General features: G+C 34.9%; 1 protein-coding gene across 3 annotated transcripts in view; it reads left to right on the forward strand.

Moving 5' to 3' along the window:
* dcc (DCC netrin 1 receptor) overlaps positions 1-22,842 on the forward strand; it is a 381,511-nt gene that overhangs the window by 164,325 nt on the left and 194,344 nt on the right. For all 3 annotated transcript variants that reach the window (XM_069187368.1, XM_015363992.2, XM_015363996.2), the window contains exons 4-5: positions 5,254-5,404; positions 7,656-7,792. In XM_069187368.1, coding sequence (XP_069043469.1) covers positions 5,254-5,404; positions 7,656-7,792 — 288 coding nt within the window. The remainder of the gene's footprint in view (positions 1-5,253; positions 5,405-7,655; positions 7,793-22,842) is intronic.

Consider the following 22,842-nt stretch of genomic DNA (forward strand, 5'->3'; position numbering starts at 1 on the left):
CTGAAAGTAAAGGGGCCGAATAATTTTGCACGCCCCACTTTTCATTTTTTTATTAGTTAAAAAAGTTTCAAAAATCCAATAGATTTCGTTCCACTTCACAATTGTGTCCCACTTGTTGGTGATTCTTCACATAAAATAAAAAATGTATATCTTTATGTTTGAAGCCTGAAATGTGGCAAAAGGTTGAAAAGTTCAAGGGGGCCGAATACTTTCGCAAGGCACTGTATCTAAATTTTTTAATTTGATTTCATTGCATTTTATTAACTTTATCACTCATTGTTTGAGTTCTGGTCTTACTGTTTCTAAATTCATAGTGTGATAATGTTCCTTTTATATAGTGCTCTTTATGGCAGGTGTCCTAGGGTTCTTTACAGTAAAGTAAATAGACAATAATTGGAAAAACAAATGAAAGAGAAGCTAGTCAATCATTTTTCCAAATAGTTCAAAATAGGGCAGCACAAACAAATACATTTGCAGACTGGAATTAAGACTTAGTTTTGTCAGCATTCCCAATGAAACCTAACATGATGTGTAAAAGCTCTTATCCTCCCAGTTTTAAATTTCTTAGGAATAATTTTAACAGTATGCAGGTCTAGAAACATAAAAAGCCAATATTTCAGAACTCCATATCTCCCTGAGTTCAGGTAGTTTTTGATTGGTAAAAAGAATGTTAAAACAATAAGAAACAGTTAAACCATTTGGAGTCCAATTTAGTGATTCGGTTATTTGATATGTTGCAAGCAATGAGAAACTGGCTTCATGTTGTTAAACAAGCAGAGCAAGTGACAGAAGTGCAGTCTAACAAGAAGAATTAAAACATTAACAGGAATTTCAGCATCTGTTTTGAACATCAGAGGTCTTTAGTTATGTGCTGTTCTTTAATATTAATGTAACAAGCTTTACAAAACTTTTCCACCTCCCAATAAATGTTAATGTTTTCAGATTCTGACAGCAGTTAAAACATTACCATCAAAGAAGATTTCAACATGTTGTTGCCCAAAAAGCATTTTTTACTAAAGCATACTTACAGTATAAAAAGCTTGAAGCTATCTACTGTGTAAATTGATTTCATTTGGTCACTGAGATAACACAGAGACTACACTTTCTGTCTTCGCAAAAGAGCAGTATGTTTGGAAATCACTTCTGCGTAAGATTTTTACTAATCTAAAGGGAGCCCCTATAACTGTCATTAAGGAACAAGAGACCAAGGTCAGAGACCCATGAAACTTGATAATGATAATGCTTCCTTGCATTTATACAGCATAGTGCTTTTCATCTGAAAGGATCCCAAAAGACTTAACATTTTAGAAGGAAACCTACAGTACTTCCTTCATCCACTCATTAGGTGTTACATAGCAGCCACGAGCACAGAAGGCTCTCTAAACAGTAGATTTCACAGTGGCTTCACTATTTTCATTGAGAGAGAGAAAAATGCTAGTTAGAATGTACAATCCAAGAGTGAAATTTAGTTTATACCCTAGTTTTAACCCCCTTATTGGGGTTTAAACACCTGCTCTTTTAAAAAGTGCAGTGTGATCATTAATGACCAAGTAGGCAGAGTTTAATGTTTCACCCGTAATTTGGTATCTCCTACAGCATGAAGTCCCTGACCACAATACTGGGGTATAGCAACCTGGTTTTCCTGGGAGGTGTCCTTTTTCTGGTTGAGTTTCTGTGGTCTGATTAGATAAGGTTACAAGATGGTAATACCTCTGTGTACTGCACATTAACTTTTCCTAAGGTGCTGCCTTTGATGCTGATGTAGTTCTGTGTACAACAACATTTTCAATTCATACTTTTAAAGGTAGCAGGTTTCAATAAAACTGATTTTTAAGCATGGAAACACCGAAGAAAAGGTAATGACTTAGATCAAGTTGTGTAAATTAGGGTATAATAAATATACACTTGTCCGTTTGCTATCAGAACTGAGATTCAATAGAATCTTGCTAAAGCATCTATAGATAGACAGGAGTGTGTATACTGCAGTAACTCTTGCCTTCATTCTAAAACTATCCCTAACATTCATCTAAAATTAATCCTACTGAATGTGTGGATGCTTTATTGACATTCTGCAGATGTTCAGTTCATAATAAATTCATGATCAATACAATAACCTTTATTTATGCTCAAGCATGACAAGTGAAAATTGTTGCATACCTTAATAAGGCTGTTTCAGTGCAGAATACAATTAATTTCTCTATCTTTTTTTCAAGGAAAGGTATATTAGAAGTAGACCAGTCATTTTATATCACAGGGGGACCTCTATTACAAGAATGGCATCTTATAAAGGAAACTTCTTTCAGGCTAGGCTATAGTATTGTGTTAAGTGCATGCAGTCACAATGAATTATGGGTATGAATAACAATTACCACTTGTCTAATCTAAGAAAGGCAAAACAGCTCTGTCAAAGCAGCTGGTAGCTTTGACTTTGCACAAATTGTAGTATCTATTGCCTATAGCATAGAGATTGAATGAAAAATAATGAATATTCATGTCCATAATGTAAAAGAAGGAAATACTATACTTACAGTGCAATGCAGTCTTGTGTTACTTTACATTGTAAGTACAGTATAGTCCTTCCCTGATCTTTTTATTTAGCAATATACTGCACTATAAATCAAAAATTATTTCCCTTTCTCAGCTGTAGCCTCTTTAACACCTTTTGCTTCTCTGTAAAATACTGGAGCATCATAGAGTGGTACACTCTTATAGTAATACTGTGGATACAATTATGACTTATTTGGTTAGTGATGTTACATACTGTATATAAGATAGCATCAATCACATGCTCAATGGGGGTCTTAACTGCCACTGTGAGATCCAGTGGGCTTTCCTAAGGCTTTCTATTTTTAAATTGCCTTTAAATTCTTTGCTGTGCACATTTGATTTTGTTTCTAGTTATTTTGAGTACACATCCAATCACCATACCCTCCAGATTAATTTAATCTTTGGGAGAAATATTTTCAGATGAAACCACAAAAGTGGAGAAAGGTAAGAGTTATTGAATGGTTGGTAATATGTTAATGTATGTTCTCATGTTATGTTTTATTAACTAGCTTGTTATAATTAAAGGTTAAGGTCTCTATTTCAAGGGCTTATAATCTGAGGGTTTTAAACCAGAATTGAGCTTTCAACAAAGTTACTGAAAAACCATTATGTTTAGTCTCTACATTCTGGAGTACAGCCATATTTGTATTAAGATTGTTGGTGTTAGATGAAACCTGATAAAAATAAATGCTTCTTCCTACTTTCATGGTCCATAGTAAGTAAATTATCTGGAACATAAAAAACATGTTACAAACAAGAGGTCATTCAGACCTTCAAAGTTGTTTGTTATCTGAGGATCTTATCCAACCATTTAAATGTGTTCTGTAGATAGGTTTAACCTGGGGGATTATTTTATACTTAGTAGTGAAACAAGGACAATCGTCACAGTTGAATACTTAAAGGGATTTAATTTAGGACAGAGAAAAGGAAACACTTTTTACCTAATGAGTTATGGTTTCCTGGAACAGCTTTCCCAGACAGCTGGTTGTAGTTCAGTCTCTGGGCATTTTTAAGGTTAAATTTCAGTTCCACTGAACTACTAAACTACAAATCAAGCAAGACAAGATGGACGAAGCAAGACGGTGAATGGCCTTGACTCATTTGTAACCTTTGTTATGTTCATATGAGTGAATATAAAGCAACAACACCTCTTTGGAAACCTGGTGACCAAAATTGTCTCCAATATTCTCAACGTGGTCTTATGAGTGCAAATACAATTTCAAGATGGCTTCCCTTGATTTAAATGCTATTCAGTTTGCCCTTTTATTGTTTCCTGACATTTGCTAGAACAATGGTTCTAAAATATAAATAGGTAAAACATTAGCATAAAGACACTGGTTATAAAAAGAATTGTGTTTTTATGTTTTTACAATTTATATATTCTAAACCAGAAGTATTTATGCCTGGTCCTGGAGAACTCCTGTGCCCTCTGGTTTTATGCTTCAGGAAAGGTCTTAGTCACGGGTTATCAGATTAAATTGTTGTAGTTGAAGCCTATTTTAAACTTTGCTTCTAAAAAGCTACTAAAAAGATGAATTGGATTTGTAAATGGAGTCATCCCTATACTAATTAGCGAGTTTCCAATCAGCCCTTATCCAGGTGTGTGAGCAGAAACGATGTGACCAACTCCATGTAGTACCAACTGAATTCAAGCTGAACCAAAATGCTCACTGCTTGATACATTGTTATTCCTAACTGTTTTTGTTCCTCAGAATCAGGTCACCTAATAAGAGTTTTTTAGTCAGAGATAAGGGAGCAGATTCCTAATTAGCAAAATGAAGAGAGAATGCATAAAGTTCTGTATGCTGACATTATTGGAAATAATGTACCTTAGGTCTTTTTGAAACCAGGGCCAGAGTGCAGAATAAATAAAAACAAGTAAGCAGTTATAGCAGCAATTAGCACTGGACACCGGTGACTTTCGTCTAAGAGCCCACTTAGACAAAAACCAGCAGGCAGAGACAAAACAAATGGCAAAGTGAATACGAATACTAGTATCTTCTACAATGCAAATAAAAATGTCAATCCAGCACTTGCAGTAAGGAATTTTTACATTGCTCTGTTTTTTTTTTGCTTGCAATTTAATGAAAATAGCCTTTTTATGTACTTTTTCATCTAACTCACTTCCGTAACGAAGGATTCATTTTTACATTATTAGCCAGAAATTTTTTTTTTATCAGAATAAAAAGAAGAATCCCTATAACAGAATTTAATTTAAAAAACAATTAAAAAAAACACTTTATTATTTAAAAATAAAATAAAACCATAATGAATACATTCATTTTTTAACTTACATAGCTAATTAAACTTGTTGATATATAAATATATAAAATATATAAATATATTAAATGCTACAAAAAGGTATTTTGCTAAATGCTAACTGAATTTTATTTTTGTTTTTTAATATATTAGTTATTTGTACTTTGGCTACAAGATGTGGACTTTAACAATGATTGTGGAAGGTGGGAGTTTAAATGCGGTAATTATTGTGTATTTTAATAATTGTCAGTGGCAAGTTGCTGTTGGGCTTAATCCATAGTTCTGCCACTGAAAAAAAAATAGTATAAGACTCCACCTTTATTCTGTTCTTCAATCCTGAATCTTTGCCATCTGTGGACAGGTGATTATTGAGAAATGCTTTATACTGCTGGGAGAATTTAGAATTCATGTAAATGCCTAGTGAGTTTTGTGTTCTCTGTTTCGCAGAACCTGGTCTTCAAAGAGTATTGACATTCCTGCAGAGACCCATGAAAACTGTCACTTTAGAGGGTAAAGATGCCATTCTGGAATGTTCTGCTTCTGGCTTTCCAACACCTACCTTCATATGGATGAGAGGCAAAGAACTAATCCAAACAAGGTTAGCTTTTGCTTTTTATATTACTGAAGTTTTAAAGTATAACCATGGTCATCAAGGTTTTTTAATTTTAATTTGTAGTTTAATTATTGTTGTAGGCATATGGTATGTACAGTAGTATGAACAATTGTTTTATTAAAATTGCTCCTTGAGATAATTGTCAAATGGTTGTCATGACAGCTTTTGAATTTTGAAGGATACAGATTTGAATTGATTTGAAAGAGATTGAAAAAATGTGAAAAAAAACTGGTTAGAGTTAGTCCCCTTTGGAGCACTGACTTCTATTCACTACCAAGTCCAATAGAGAGAAGGAAGGAAATCCTAATGTTACAAATTAATCTGCATGTTATTTTCAAAGTGATTAAAAAAAACTTAAGGTTCTGGTTAAGTACAACATCCTATGGTGATGTGACCTCAAAAATCCTAAGGAAAAGCAGAAGAGTCAGTAGCTTATTATTACTTATTTCTTTGGCATACACATTTAGACAACATCTCTCACCTATTTATACAGCTGGGTATTTTAGTGGAACAATGCAGTGAACAGAAGCAGTGTCTCACTTGAGATCTCAACCCCAAACCCTCCAGTTACAAGAACCCTAACCACTGTCCCACACTGCTGCAATCTGTTGTGCTTTTTTGTTTTATAAAGAATATTGTGGTAATACTGTAGTGGCAATACTGCATTTGTGAAAACTTATAACTTAATCAATAGTGTTCTTCATATGAGGTATTATCAGCCAATTGAAACCATATATCAAATTTGAACAATTAAAACAGTGATCTAAGTTAATGGTAAGACAACAAGAACTTTAAAATGTATAGTGCCAAGGGTTATTTTGCCAAATTGGCTAATTTAAATACCAACATACAAATTGAAGATGATGAAAAGACAAAAGAAGCAAACCCAGGTAGCAGCATCAAATCTATATATTTGGAAACAAAGGAATTGCACAAACAACAAATGAAATATAATCTGTGTGAACTTTCAGGAAGCAAACTTCATTTATAAATCAATGTCATACAACAAAGCATCCTGGAAAGAAATAATAATTAAAAACATACTGTACAGTGACAGTTCCTATAAAGGAACCAAATATCCGGCACACTGGAGCTTGGATTCAAGTTGTAATACCTATTTTGTTTGGCTGTCAAAACAGTCAAGGAAGCACTTGGCTTTTCTCCTAGTAGTCATTTCAGTTTAAAAGCATTCAACAGTTGATTAAAAGAATGTATGCATATAAAAGAAGAAATACACAACATTAATTTAGTTACTTTGTGGTAGTCATCAAGCCCAAGCAATATCTGAACAAAGAAGACAGGTTATTTGCAGTCCCAGTTCTATCAAACTGGAATCATCACTGACTTATCTCATAGTCCAGATCTAAGATGGACCGCCAATCATCAGCTATGACTACAGGTTTTTAGTCCACAGTGTGATGCTTTACAAAATCCACCACTACCAAGGCAAACCATGCAGGCCTGTAGGATTTATGTTTTAACACAAACTGTGAGAAATCACTGAGACCCCACAAATCAGTGAGCCAGCCTGTCAAGTGTACTTCCTGCATGGCTACAGCAAGCACGCTTAGGCTGGTGTAAACAATATCAAAGAAAGGCAGTGTTCAAGGTCCTTACCTTGTCTGCAAATACTGCACCTTCAATAATAAAAAGATATGGAGAAAAATATGGTATGTTTGCCAATCAGTTTCTAGTTAATGCCATACAATGTTGAGCAAGGATTTACCAAATATGCCTCAATATGCTTTGAGGCACTGAAAATATGTGGATTCGGGAAGTTACTGGATAGTGAAGCTTTTCAGATAATCTGATTCATAATCGCTATGTTTTCTCTTTTTCTAATGGCATAAGGATTTTTCTCAGAATTGTTTTAGTTCAGCCTCTTCTCGGTGACCTACAATTCAAATGAGATTTATGGTTTTATACTAAAACATATTAATATGTATTGGTTTGTAATACTATGCATTTAAAGGAAATTCGTAAAGTGCCCCATTTAGTAAGTCTGTTTGAAAAGCACCGTAATTTAAATTGTAAATGCAATTTGTGGACATTTTAGTATTCATACAAATTTAAGCACATTCTGTCATTCCTCCCTAAATTTCCATTTATAAGACAAAGATTGATGCATTCAGTATACAGTTTGATGTAATGAAGTAGAAGGGGAGATCAATGCTGTTTTGCTCATTTCTTTTTTAACTTTAATTTGCATGCTTACAAAAATACATTGTCTCCTCAGGTCGAAGAAGTACTCCTTGCTTGGAGGGAGCAACCTGCTGATTAGCAGTGTCACTGATGATGACTCTGGCACTTACACCTGCATAGCATCTAACAAAAATGAGAGCATCAGTGCCTCCTGTGATTTCTCTGTCCTGGGTAAGCTCCCTCTTGTTGCCTCCCTCTGAGCCAGATTCTGTTGTTTGTAGTACTGTCACATTGAGTTTCTTTATATTTTAGCTGCATTCTCAGAATCTTGGTTATATTTTTCTCTAATGGCACACATTGAGCCACTTAATTTTGGAATGCAGTGTCTTATTCTTTATTATTTACGAATGAACGCAAGTTTATTTTCTCCTCTGTTTAAAGAGAGGGACATTTGAAAGAACAAGAGAGATTTTAAAAGAGACCAACAATTTTCCTTTCTATTTAGGAAGCTAAAAACACATCTGGTACTGGCTATTCTGTGTCTACAATCTCCCTGTGCATCTATATTTTGATTGACAAATGCAATTATTGCGGCTTATGACAACAACGTGTGATGTGTATTAATGTCAACTTATTTATGAAGCATTTCTGTAATATTATTTTCCACTGATGCAAAGTGATCTCTGCTTGGTCAGAATTATTTAACGTATTTTTTCTGATCATAATCCTTAGATCTAGAGGTATTTCTGGCAAAGAAAACAATTACATTTGCACTTTGTAATAAGCAGATTTTAAGAGAATAAATGAGAAAATGTTTTCCATCCACAGTTATATAAAAAACAAATTAATTTGTGGGCTAAAAATATACCCTGATCTTATACAGAAATACAGAAATAACAAAGAATGGAACCTTTTAAATAAATTCATCTTATCGTTTACAGAAAGAATAATATATCCCTCCAAGTTTTATTCTGTACAGCTTTTAGCATTCCCATATGCTGTATATTCAAAACAGATTATATTGTAAAACAGATTATGAATATGTTCTACCATTTTGAAATAAAATAAATGAACAAATGAATAGAAGTTAGGCTGAAGCTGCAGCTAAGGAGAAACAACTCAGCACAAATATCCTTTAGAAACAAAGTTTTTGAAAAATAAAATTACCAGTAATTTTCAGCCAGTGAATTTGTATTGTGTATTGATTTATGTTACCTTTCTTATGAACTGTTTCCTGTAGAAGTTCATACTATGCAATATCTGCAATATATGCAAAAAAACCATATTATTTAGTGTTGTACGTTACATGCCATATGCTCGAGTAAGAGTCTTGGGTTCATCATATGTCTCATTTAACACGTTCCTTGTATTATTTTTCCAGAAGAAAGTAAATCAGTGCTACTGGGATTGAACTACTTACAGTAAATGAATGACATATCATACTTTAAGACACAGAAAACACTAGTGAAGTCCTTGTTTACATGGGACTTGTATGTAAGTATGACAGGCACAGATTGATAAAGGTTTATTATGAAGTTATGCTTATATACGTAGAACACATAAACTTAATTCTCCATAGTTCTAATTCTCCATAAAGTCCATAGTTAATTTGTGAGAAAAAAATCTGACTTTATCTGCTGAGTCGGAAGAACAAGTCTGTGGAAGTGGTGAGGATGTTTGAGGTTGAAGAACAGGATCAGGCTGGAATTTGTGTATAACAAGTGACTTCAAGGAGATAGGGTGTATTATGCAGAATGTGAGTGCTGAATTGTTTTTTTTTCTGTTGTGAGTAATATACACAGGATTGTTGACAAAGTTGTGAGTTCTTGCCTTTTTTAGTGGGAGGAATTTGAATTTAGGGGTGGGAAAATACAGTACTACAGTATGTATTGTTTTCTGTTAGTTTCTCCTTTATTAATAAGGTCTAGTTAAAACTCAAAACACCAAAAATATTCTTTATGTATGCCTATGGATAGATACTATAGGTGTTAGAATTTCACTGTACAGACCAATCATTTATGAATGTGTACTCTATACTGCCAGTAGTTATAAACAGGGTGCAACTTTTTTAAAATAAAATAGCACAATTCCTTATTTAAATGAAAGAATTTTCTTTTGTCGGTTGCTAAATATTTTCCTTTGTCAGCCGAATTAACCTTTGAAGTAGATATTGCAGAAGTCAAGCTTGAATTTTCGAACATCTGTTCCTTTTTAAATTGTAAAATAAATTTGCAGGCAAGAAAGCCAAACATTATCACCATTCCAAGAAAATGTCATGTCATTTACCAAACCGCTTTTATACCATACGGTGTAGCAGGAAGCCTGAGCCTACCCAGCAAGCAACGAGTGCAAGGCAGGGTACAGCCTGGACAGTCCATCACAGGGCAAATGCAATCCAGTCATGAGGACAGTTTGGAGGCCACAGTAAAGGCCAAGGGGGGAAATTTGGGCCGGACACCAGGATAACTCCCTACTCTTATCAAGAAATGCACAGGGATCTTTAATGACAACTGAGAGTCAGGACCACTGTTTAACGTCTCATCTGAAAGATGGCGCTATACCAGGGCATTAGGACCCACACAGACTGCAGGTTGGGCACCCCCCACTGGTCCCACTTACATCACGTCCAGCAGCAACCATAGCTTCCCAGGAGGTCTCCCAACCAGGTACTGACCACACTCAACCCTGCTTAGCTTCAGTGGATAGCCAATTGAGAGCTGCAGTGTGATATGGCTGCTGGTGCCAAGAAAATGTATATTTTGGAAATGTATAGAGTCACATCTATCAGCGCTGAATTTAAATGTTTTCCATAAACAGGAGCTGCATCATGATTATTGAGTTAAATTCAGCAAAACTCTGTTTTGAGGGCATGAATAACACACATCCTATCTGTTGAGAATTCAGGACACCCATTAGATAGGCCACCATATTCAGTATCTACTGTACAGAATAAATCACATAAAACAATTAGGGAACATTTGTGATGTGTGAAATGAGTACAATTCAGAAAAATTATGGAAAACCTCGAAGCTCAAAAACCAGGGTTTCACATTTTCACACTATTCGTTCTTTAAATTCATTCATTTTCAATTTTGAAACGTTTGAAAAGCTGTTGATTATGATGTTTGTCTTGTTTATTCAAATAAAAAAAATGGTTTAGAAAATCTGTGACAAATGAAAAACTCAATTTGAGATGCTAAACTATAAATTCCTAGAATTTAACAAATGTGACTAGTTAGAAAAGGACTTTTACAGTAACTTTATACAGTATGTGAGGTATGTATCTCTCCATTCTATAGAATGCGGTAACATTTAGCTATTTTTTGTTTTAGACATGCTTTTATGAACTACTTGGAGAACGAAAATTATTTTAATTACAGGTTACATAGCATAAGATAGGGAACAGAATTGTGACCTTGTCACAAGGCTTTAAAAAAATCATACAATATTTAATGAGGAGGTGAAAGAATGATTAATGTCAGACTTTGAGAGAATGTCTTTCAATCCTCCATGTTTGGCAGTTTAGTGAAGCAGAATGGACTGACACCAAATGACAGTTACATCAAGACCACCAAACATATTCAGCTTGTGACCTCAGCTGTATTTGAACCCAAACTGATGGAGCAGAAAGCCCCAAAGACTTTAATTCTGTGCCATTTTCACATCAAAGATAACGAATGAGCCGCATTTAATAGTTACAGTAGGTTGCTGGGATTTTGGAAACTTAATACAGATTGCAAGGAAGGTACAGCAGAAAAAATATATAAACATAATGAATGAGTGAATGCTATCTGGATAACCAATAATGTTTAACGTGTACAGTAGCTGGTTTCACTACACCCGCAATTCCTGGGAAATCCTTACAGAACATTTGCTATCATCAAGAAACCCAGCAGAGCATAATTTGTATGTTTGTGCTGGGAGATCACCAGCAAAGTGATGCGTTAGACTACTGTACCTCTCTCCCAGCTGAATGAAAAAAAGCCTCTCAGCACAGTACATCACTGTATGGTTGGGATATTTAACTGGTACAGCAGGTGGAAAGCTGCTGTGTGGAGATAATTGTCCAATGGGAATTCCATGTTCAAATATATTGATTTCAAACAAAAATAAATTGTCAAATATTGGATAAGAAAGGCTTGCCTAGGGAGAGAGAACATCCCAGTGAATTGCACAGCTTACTGTATATCCTTCTGTGAGAAAGAAAAAAGACCAGATATTAGAAAAACAAAATTGAATGATGTAACTAATGGCAAATGTATTTAAGTAAAGTTTTCAGAATCCTTACTAGAATACACTAACTTTGAAATCTACCTGATTTACAGATAATTTTGTAGGCAACATACTATATTACAGGTAAGTATAACATTGAAAAGATCTCTATTATCTTTTGCTTACTTTGACTTAAAATCTGTTAAGGAACAAGTAATAGGTTTATTCCATGCTGAAAAAAAGAAGAAAGAGAACACAACGTTTCGGCCATGGAGCCTTCTTCAGGTGTGAAGTCAGATATTCCCTGATTGTTGTATTTTATAATAATACTTCTTCTACTGTAGGTTTAGTTAGCAGTTTCATACAACATAGAAGATAGATGATTTCCCATGAATTAGCAGGTAGAAGTTAAGGTTTCACATGAAGAACCTATGGCAGAAGGTGTGAATACTTATTGACACCTGAAGAAGGCTCCACGGCCGAAACGTTGTGTTCTCTTTCTTCTTTTTTTCAGCATGGAATAAACCTATTACTTGTTTCTTTGCAGCCTATGCATGCTGACGCAGCTACCCACCTGAACTTAAAATCTGTTATACAACCATTTTATTTTTCAGCATGGTTTGCTCACAGTCCTCTCTCAAGTACTGATTGTTTGCCAAGATAAACACAAGTCCCTAATGCTTCAGGAGGAAACCTGATAGTGCTTTTGTGTTGATGAATTTGTTGGTTGAGTGCACTTGATGGTGAATGGATGTTTATTTTAGATTATTCATTCAAGTGTATATACTGTATAAATGATTTTAGACTAAAATCAAAATGAATCATTCCAATTAAGTTTTATATGTTGTAATTGGTTCAGCTGATCATAAATACAGTAACAGATATAACTATTAACATTTGAAAACTGTGAGGTTGAAGAAATAAGTATTCACACCTTCTGTCATAGGTTCTTCATGTGAAACCTTAACTTCTACCTCCTAATTCATGGGAAATCGTCTATCTTCTATGTTGCATGAAACTGCTAACTAAACCTAGAAGAAGTATTATTATAAAATACAACAATTAGTAATTACTTTTTGTAATAAGCAAAATTTAATATGCCAGTAGTTACAGTATATTGTATACTGTATGTAACCGGTTATCATCACAAAATGCTTCCAACAAAAACAGGTGGCCCAAGCTGGCTTAAAAACTGTTTTGCAATAGAGCAAAAACTATAACTACTTTAGTGATCCTCACTGTAAACAAAGAGGTTTTGTGACAGAAAAGTAAAAAGGAAATATGAAAAACTTAAAAAATGAAGCAAGTTATTTCACAACAATGTTTTCAATCTACCAAACTATGTGGGATAAATAATCTCACTGCTTACATTTTCCACATGGTCTTTAAAGTTTTCAGAAGTCCATGCAGAACATTAAAATTGCATGTTCTAAGAATGTGGGAAAGAGAAAATACAACTCTAACTGTACCTGACAGTAAGCAAAACTGTTTCAAAAGAGAATAATGAAATACAGTAAACCCTTAGATTAACAGACTTCACTTTGACAGTCTTTGGATTCAACAGACAAAATCTGTTCAAGTTCGATTTTGTCTCTAAATCAGGGAATATCTGACTTTCCCCCCAAATAATTAGAGTTTTTGGATGAAAAAACAGGCATTCATCAATAACCATTTCCCTCATTAGTACATTAAACCAAGAGTTTACTGAAAACATGTACAATTAGAAGAGTAAAATACGACTCCATATTTTCTCAAGGTACCCTGACACATTCTTTAATATCTTTGAAGCTTATACTGTACATCTGTACTGTGTTCTATTAAGAAGCCCCAAATTAAAGGGAAGTACAGTACACCAGTCATTTGTGATACAGAGACTTTGTAAGGGTGTATGGCAACTAATTGTAATACTGTGGTCTATAAAATGTGACATATACAGTAGTAATGGTGCCTTTTCTGGATTTAATAGAATCCAGATCTGATGCCAAGATAAGACTGAAGTACTTAAATTGGCAGTAGGGCAGAGGAGTTATCCAAGTTACTGTACCTGTTTTAATGCTTGTTAAAAAAGTTTCCTTTGTGCCTGCTCCTGGGGTCTGCTTTTTCTTCGCCTCCGTCAACCAGAACATGAGAAGCCCCTTGATTGTGTTCCCTGTGTAAATGGTCTTCAGATCCTGTTTTCTTTCAATTCATTGTTCTCAATCTTATTAGCTATGCACAGCAGGGGGTTCCAGTAAAGCATTTTATTTCAATTTATCCAATTAAACCGTAGCCTTAGGACACTGGGAATTTACCGTAGAAGATACACTTAATACTTCATTTTTCTAACAAGAAATCATAGAGTACAGTGAAGCAGAAAAAATAATAATGTGGGAATTGCTCACTATATCCTGCCCTATGTATTACTATATATCCTTCTTCAATCCTAGCACTTCATAGTTTTTTCTGTGGTCCACATCACACCTTAATGGCTTCGGCATTAGTGGTGAACTACTTTACTTTTTATAAATGAAAGTGGAGTTCTTTACTTTTTTATAAAAAAAATGCTTTGCTGCTGTAAATGGGGGGAGGTTCAGCACTTTATGGAGTTCTAACGAAAGTTCAGGAGGGATGAAGTTTTAAGCACAGCTGCCACAAGTTACAGCTAATCCTGACGTACAGTAAGTGCCTTGGTTTCCCATATAAAGCACATGTCACTCTTTCTTGGTTGCCTTTGCACCAGGTATGGGGTTCTACCCCTCAACCAAGCATGTTAAGCCATTTTAACAAAACTCAGTAAATTATTCTTCTGTCACAAAGTCATCGGCTGCTGTCATTCCTCATGGAATCAACTTTAAGTAATTGCTTAAAGCCATCAGTTATTCATATGCATTCCAGTAACAATATTAAATATTAATGCCAATAATATGACTAATAACTATAACTAATAATTCTTTACATCTATACTGTATAGCACTTACATTCCCTAAAGATCTCAAGGTTCTCTATATATAATAAAAAGTAAAATAACAAAGTATTTTGGTTCGGAATTGGATTTCTGAAGCAATTTATTGTTTCCAAGAAGTCATTGTAATATATTCTTGCACACTGAAATGTAAAGAGCATCTCTCTCATCCTAGCGTTAATCCCGCATCAGCAGGGTCCGCTTGTCGGAATACTCCAACTAGCGCGTCGCTCCGCATGCCGTCGGAGGGGGGGAGGAGAACAAAGTAATGTAGCCAATTCATAGAGGGGGATTATTAGGAGGCATGGGAAATTTGGCCAGGACGCCGGGGTTACACCCCTACTCTTTTCGAGAAACACCCTGGGATTTTTAATGACCACAGAGAGTCAGGACCTCGGTTTTACGCCTCATCCGAAAGACGGCGCTTATTTACAGTATGGTGTCCCCGTCACTATACTGAGGCATTAGGACCCACATGGACCGCAGGGTGAGCGCCCCCTGCTGGCCTCACTAACACCTCTTCCAGCAGCAACCTTAGCTTTTCCCAGGATCTCTCCCATCCAGGTACTGACCAGGCTCACACCTGCTTAGCTTCAGTGGGTTGCCAATTGTAAGTTGCAGGGTGACATGGATGCTGGCGTGAAATATAAGGAGCATACAGTATGTGGGGAATTTTTGTAAGAGAGTTAAATCATCCCTGACCCTGTAGCTACATAAATCAAGGAAGAGTTAAGTCATCTGTAGAGCATAATGTGTTCAAATAGAACATGAAACAAAATTATCTTGAAACTACTCATTGGACAAAGGCCTGTTTCTGCCAGTGGTTAACTGATATAGTGTTACTGCCAGATATTAGGAATGTTGCATCAGTAGTGGGATGGGAGACCTCCAAGGAAAACCAGGTTGCTGCTGCTAGTAGTTTTCCTTGGGCAATTAGGTGCCACTCTTCACTATAGACAGATGTCTTAATTAATACCTTGGTATGGTGATCAGTGACACCATGCTTTGGATATGATGTTAAACCAAGGTCCTGACTCCTTAAACTTATCTGTATAAGATCCCATGGCTCCCATGGCTTCAAAACAGTAGGGATGTTAATCCTGGCACTGATGTCCTGATTTACTTCCACTTTAGGGTTGTTCTGACCTTCTCTTGCGTTTCTCCTTAATTCAGTTGGTGAAGCTACTTCTTAATTCTACCTGATATGATGGTTCATGAATACAGTATAAAATACTGATATGGTATGTTACAATTGGAATATCTAGGTCTATATTAAAAACTACAACATTTAAATTGTTCTCTGCAGAGGAGCTGCCTGAGACCTGTAAAACTGTTGGTTATTGTGCACTTCCAATAAATCAATTATATAAGTCCTGCTTTAGTTCCTGAGTCCTAGTCTTATTTAGAATAACATATATACAGTATGGAAGCACAGCATATTGTACAGTATATTCACCAAATAATGAATAATGTGTAGTAACTAACTTAACTCATTGTTAAACAGTATAATGTGTGACAGTATCCTTGCTACCTTTAAGGCTACTACTTCTGTGTTCCAAGGGGCGAACATTTTGTGTTGCTTTAGTAATGATGATCGTATTCTGTGAAATGTGCAGTTCCTTTAACAGTAACTATACCTTCCAGTTCTAGATTAATTGTTTTTCAGGCCCTGGGGACTTTCAAAGATCATTTCATAATTGGTGAACTCAAATTGTTCCCAATACAACAAATATTGACTATGGAACTATAAGGAAATATAACTTCTGTAGATTACCTTGATAAGTCACATACTGTAGTATCCTCTAATTTGTGGCCTTTCTGGAGTTCTGACGAACTTCTCTTTAATACAGTAAAAGGGAGATATCTACAGTGTGCATTATTATTTTACATGATTAAAACTCCAGATTCTTTCATATGGGATACCAAGGCATGTTGGATAATTAGGACAGCAACCCCAGTTCTGTTTTCTTTTTAATGGCATTGCATTACTCTTTCAGACTTATGTTGCAACTGATGCTACAGAAGAGTTAGGTCAGCTGGCTATCTGAACAAAGACCGGGCTTATACAGCTATATCTGCACACTATGAATGATCTATAATTGAGTAGCTCTTCCTTTCTTATCTTCTGCATTATCTGTTCTTTGATGTCTTACTTTTATTCCACTTCTGTAGCCTAAGTGTCCTGTGAACTCTGCAGTGGCTCTCTGACAGTAATATGATATACACCCCACTCATATGATTACTGATGAAAAACTACAGTTCATGACGTCCTGTCAGCAACTGCAGCAGCAATAATATTGATCCAAACAAGGATCATTGTTATCTTTATGTCACATCCTACTATTGACAGAAAATGTGTCCAGCACTGAGAGAAATCATTTATCAAAGCTTGAACATATTATGGATTTTGTTTTGCGTTGTTTTTATCATTGGTTTTCTGTTTTTGTTCTCCCAGCAAGTGTTAACATGTATGTTTTTTAACTATACTATACTACTATATAAAGGATTAGGGGAGACTTTTATTGCTCTGCTTTTTTCATTTGGTAGAACTTTGTATTTGGATACTGAAGGGCAAATAGTTTAGTTACTGAAATGAATTCATTAACGACAATTTATTTTTTTCCAAAGGAATTGATTTAGTAGCCTTTCTTATGTTAAGCTTTGGACATTGATTATAACGCCTCAAGTTGGCTGATTTACAGTAAAAATATATTCTTGGCAGGCATGTTGAGTGTTTGAGAAGGCCTTTTGTGTTCAGGTTGATACCCTAGTAATTTTAAATGGGATTAGTGTAGAATGTTTTCTTATATTGAACAGTGATATTGTTTGCTTTTGTAAAATAAGCTTAGTCACAAGCAGTCTTATAGTGTGGCTAGAGAAAGTTCTGCCTGTTACCTTCAAGTGTTGTTAATAAATCACAAAGACATTATTGACAAATACTCACAATTTGCAATGCCATTCCATGGGCTTATACTATTCCCTCTCACAAAAATATGGTGAGAAAAATGACTTTTGTACAGAAATAAAAATAATGGATGCTACTGTATGTTCAATCAGACTACCAAAGGAAGCATTATTTGAGCAGACATCACTACCCACAGTGCACCTGTAGCCCCCAATTATTTTCCACAGCAGGTCACTTCACACCCCCACAATAAATTCAAGGGGCATGTCTATGTTAGCTGTAGAATGCATCATTCTCCATTTCACTTTCTGTATACAACCTTCTGTATTTTAAGGCATTTTTATGATGAAAGTATTTTTTTCATGTTCCCATTTAATATCAAACTACGGAGAAAAAATTTTGTACATTTATAATTACAATATATTTATGTTGTTCTAAATGAGTTTAATCTGCATTTAAAAAAATCCCTGCCTCAAAAGTAGCAAGTGCCATTTCTTTTTCACAATTTTAGCATAGAATTGTAAATTGTAGGACCTCATTTAGAATACTGTGTACAATTTTGGTCACCATGTTAATTTAATGTAATATTGTTTGGAAATCAGTTTAAAAAAAGGGGCAACCACTTAGGAATGACAGGATAAAATACACTGAATTTGTGTAGTCTAGAACAGAGAAACCAAGTAATCACAATCACAGTAATCTATTGACACGATCTGTTGACCATACATACACTACATACTGTATCGAAGTACTGTAAAAAGCTAAAATATGAAGATTACTATGGAACAATTAAATCTTTCCTGATTGAGACTAAATAAAATAATAATAAAACATTTAATTTTTCTTATTTATAACACTTGTTACTGAAGTATAGATTGAAACATACTAAATATACTTTCAATTAAGTACGAGTATCACAACAAAGCTACAGTATAAATGCAACACATTCACATGATTATTCTCAGGTACTAAATGAGCACATCTTGTTCATAACAGGTGCATTGATATTTTATTGAACAGACATGACACAGGTATGTTTATTATTCTGATCAACACTTGTCATCAACACGGTTGAACCACAGGGGGGCTTATTGTGCAAATCACAGGCTTGTAGTGTTACAGTACATTATGTGGCCTCCTTTGGAAGCAACACAAGCTGTACATCTGTGACTCAAGCTTTGCACCAGGCTGCGGATGCTGTCTTGTGGGAATCTGCCCCATTCTTCTCATAGATGCTGAACAAGCATGAGCCTGTTCGCTGGCCTGTGAGCACTAGATGCCACAAGCCATCCCAGCTCATCCCACAAATGGTTAATGGGAGATGAAGTCTGGAAGGAAAGTCATACACAGTATATCTATCACATTCTCATCTTTCAAAAAATCCTTTAAGCAAGCAGCTTCGCAATGTGCATTCTACAGTATTTCTGGAATGTTGTCACATCAGGATTGTAAACTTCCTTCCATATGACGACACTTGGACCTTCTATTTCATTAGTGTGTAACACACAAGAATTTTAGCTCAAAAGGTTGATATGGAAGAAGCTGCAAAGCCATGATGCTGAAACTGATACCCTTGCTTATTTCGAGAAATGACGGATGACATCCTTGGATCAATTAACTACTAAATACCAGATGGGTATAGATGGGCCAAATCTTGTTTGTAACCATTCTCCTGTTCCTACAGTATGTACGAATCAGTGTGTCAGTCTGCAAATCTGACGCCCATCAGGGTGGATTCATTACTAAAGAGGACAATGCAGTTTTTTTTCTTCTTAAGATGCAGCAGACACTGTGCTGATAAATCAAATATGCACCCCAGTCATGTATGTGCAAATATTTGTACAGTTTCTGTGTTCTGTCACTGTTTTAAATGATTTTTTAAAGGAATATTTCTGAGACACACGTGAACATATACTGTATAAACTACAATCTATTGCCTCCACAAAAGGCCATCAACATATCGCCTAGTAACACATCATTACTACTCTGGGTTACTACACATACTGTACATTACGTTATAGCACTCAATAAGACAATAGAAAACAGTACAAAAGTTAAATTAGGCATAAGGGTGCATTTTGTTTGTCCAGATTTTTGAGCAATTGTTATACAGTAGCACTGTTACTGAGATGAGCTGATATAAGCCTACAAAACAGTAATGGTCCCATCTGCACAGCATCTCAAACCTTCAGGAACCTGCCAGATAGACTTTTGTAGTGCATATGGAGACTGTGTGCTTACACATTGCAACTGCAGTCTTTCTATAGTTCTATACTGTAGAGTATATTAAACTATTTTAACCTGAACTATTTTTTCAAATTGAAAAGGCTTCATTTTAAAACCTTTGATAACCTAAGATAACCTAAGCTTAAATTCCTTTATGGTTCTGAGAGCCAGAAACTCTAGAAGATGTGTTTTGCTATAGAAATGAAATCCGCTGTATTTTGACTTTGTGTTAAACAGTAATGCTCTGTTCATGCACATACTCAAATAGATGGTAATGTTCATTTCAATTTTAAAATGCAAATACTTCTCACATAGTAAGACACCAATAATGACAAATATCATCATAATGCATCGATTTTATCTCAGTAAGATGATTTGCTTACTTTTAGTTTGTATTTCACTAAACTTTTGCCAACATGAAATAAGGCTTTTGGACCTTTGATTTGATTGCCTTCCAAAGTAGCGGAGCTCTGATCAATTTTTAATTTCCAATTCAAAGCAACAAAATTAAACCTACCATTATGTGGCCCATAGGGATTATTTTTTCGCTGGTTCCAATAAATAGGTAGTTTCTTTTTCAGATAAATTTAAGTTTCATCTTTTTATCTTCAGGATGTTGCATATACAGTATTGTCTTGGCCTTGAGGAAGTCACAAAGATAAAGCTGCAGTCAGAAGGAATATTTGAATTAAAATGTAATTAACCCCAGTTCAAATCATTAAATTCAGTGCGGTCAAATGAATTTTCAGGTGTATAAAGCAAGGACTTAAATTAAGGAAGACCCTTTTAAGTAATAATTGTTATATGCAAATCTATGTTATTCCAAATGCCCAGCAGATCCTTTCCATTTTCAGTTATACAGTATATCTTTTAACTAAAATCACTTGCAGTTGCTTCACATGCAAAATTGATAGTAATCTGCTTTACAAGTATGAAAATTGGTCTATTTACAGACATTTCACAGCACAAGTACACAAAAAATAAATATTTGTTTCATTTTGTATAGAAAATATAGCACAGAGATCTTTATTTATATTTATCTTACTCCAAACTGTACTGTACAGTATATGCAATAACTGTTCCTTTGTACATTTTTCTATAATTACAAACTACTGTATAGCTGAATGAAGGTAAAGTTTGTACTTATGTAATACACATTGGTACAATCTGAATTCAGATTTACTTTTAGATTAACATCCACCTTTGAATATGAATGACACCCAAATATGTAGGCATTTCTGTGAGTTCATTTCTTTGCATTTTCTTAGCAAATTATTACATTCTTTTGCTATGGGTGGAGAATTGGTTCTTTAAAATGAGGGGTTCTAATAAACATGATTAATGGTCACCAATTTTAGATTTATCAGGAAGTTGTTTAAGAGTTTGTCATTTTTATAAACCTATTTACTGTATATAGAAATGCAAGTGACAAATACAACATAAACTGCCACACATTCAAATGATGTGTTTTAATGCAGGTGTCCACCATTTGAAACAAGCTCATGTCTGAATCTCTAAAGCATGTTTAGTCATACTAACAGGCTAAAAGAATTAAACATTTACAATCATTAATAGTGAAGACTAAGGGTGCCTCAAAGGCATTGACAATACCAGCAACGTCTTTAGAATGAACAGTTAAATACGAACCAGAGGACTAAGAGGGAGTGCATGGAAACCAAGAACAACAGAGAGCCTTGCACCCAGAGGGTTGTGGGAATATGGAACAAGCTACATAGTCATGTGGCTGAAGCTCTCTTCCTTCACAACACGGCTGTTTGAGATCCTTGGAACAATTGCTGTAGCTAATTACTATTAAACACGCCTGATGAGCCAAATGGCCTCCTCTCGTTTGTAACCTTTCTAATGTTCTTAATTTACAGAGCATAAGTTCCCCACTACTCATAGCCAGATATGCTTTGTTACAAACAATGGGTGCATGAAATGCAACAAAGTATGATTAAATATAGTCTTGCATGTTTTGTAGGTTGCATTAAACATCAGATTCACAATACAAATACGTTTTAATTGATTTTTTTAAAATATATTTTTAATTGAAAATAATTTAAAAAATGAATATTGTTTTATTTAACTTCTGCTTCTTGCCTGAACCTTTTTCTTAACTGTGGTAAAGGGATATTTGTATTTTTCCAGGATGTGGGTGACGAACGTGGGGATGAGATTTAATGGAAATAGCTCAAATCCAGCTTTTCACTTCCTGGGGCTGCCCCTAGGGCTGTCTTTAAGGAGGGATGGGACACAGTACATGAGCTATTGTGCAGAGCTTTGATGACACAGATATACTGTAGATTGTGAGTTTATTCCTTTCATGCTCAGGTTCTGTTCCAACAAAATTGTTCTTCATACATCACATGCTATACGGTAGCAAATCATGCTAATGTTATTTCTAAGTTTCAAATTTAAAAATATATTAGAAAAAGACTGCTGTGTGTGCTGTCACTCTGATCACCTACTGTATATATGTACGTATACAAGCGAAACCCCACAGCATCGTGTCAAGATGCCAACAAAAATAAGAATATGAATAGCTTTCAAAGGTGAATTTCAATGGGCCATGAGGAAAAACTGTACATATATATTAGGATTAATATTATTAAAAACAGTTTAAATTTCTCAGCCCAGAGCTTCGCTGAATTACAAAGACAGACTGCAAAAATTTACATTTTAATTGAGGCTGGAGACAACATGGCAGGCAGTAGTTTTCATGCAGGACTGGATAAGAACAAATATATCTGTCATCCACAGTGAAAAAGTGAATACTCTTTTTTAGTGCCTACAGTCTGTGGTCTTTCAGGTTTGTAGTTTTTATTGGGGAATAGCATATGGAAGTAAAACAATCCAAGAAAATAATGTATCCTTTTATCTCCTTTGGTAATATTTAGATATTTTAATGTTTGTGCCTAAAATGCACTGAAGTGCATTGAAAATATACAGTATATACTGTATACAGAGACTTCATATTAGTAGATAAAACCTTTT

The sequence above is a fragment of the Lepisosteus oculatus genome, chromosome 3 (genome assembly GCF_040954835.1).
Source record: "Lepisosteus oculatus isolate fLepOcu1 chromosome 3, fLepOcu1.hap2, whole genome shotgun sequence".
In the NCBI taxonomy this organism is placed as follows: Eukaryota; Metazoa; Chordata; class Actinopteri; order Semionotiformes; family Lepisosteidae; genus Lepisosteus; species Lepisosteus oculatus.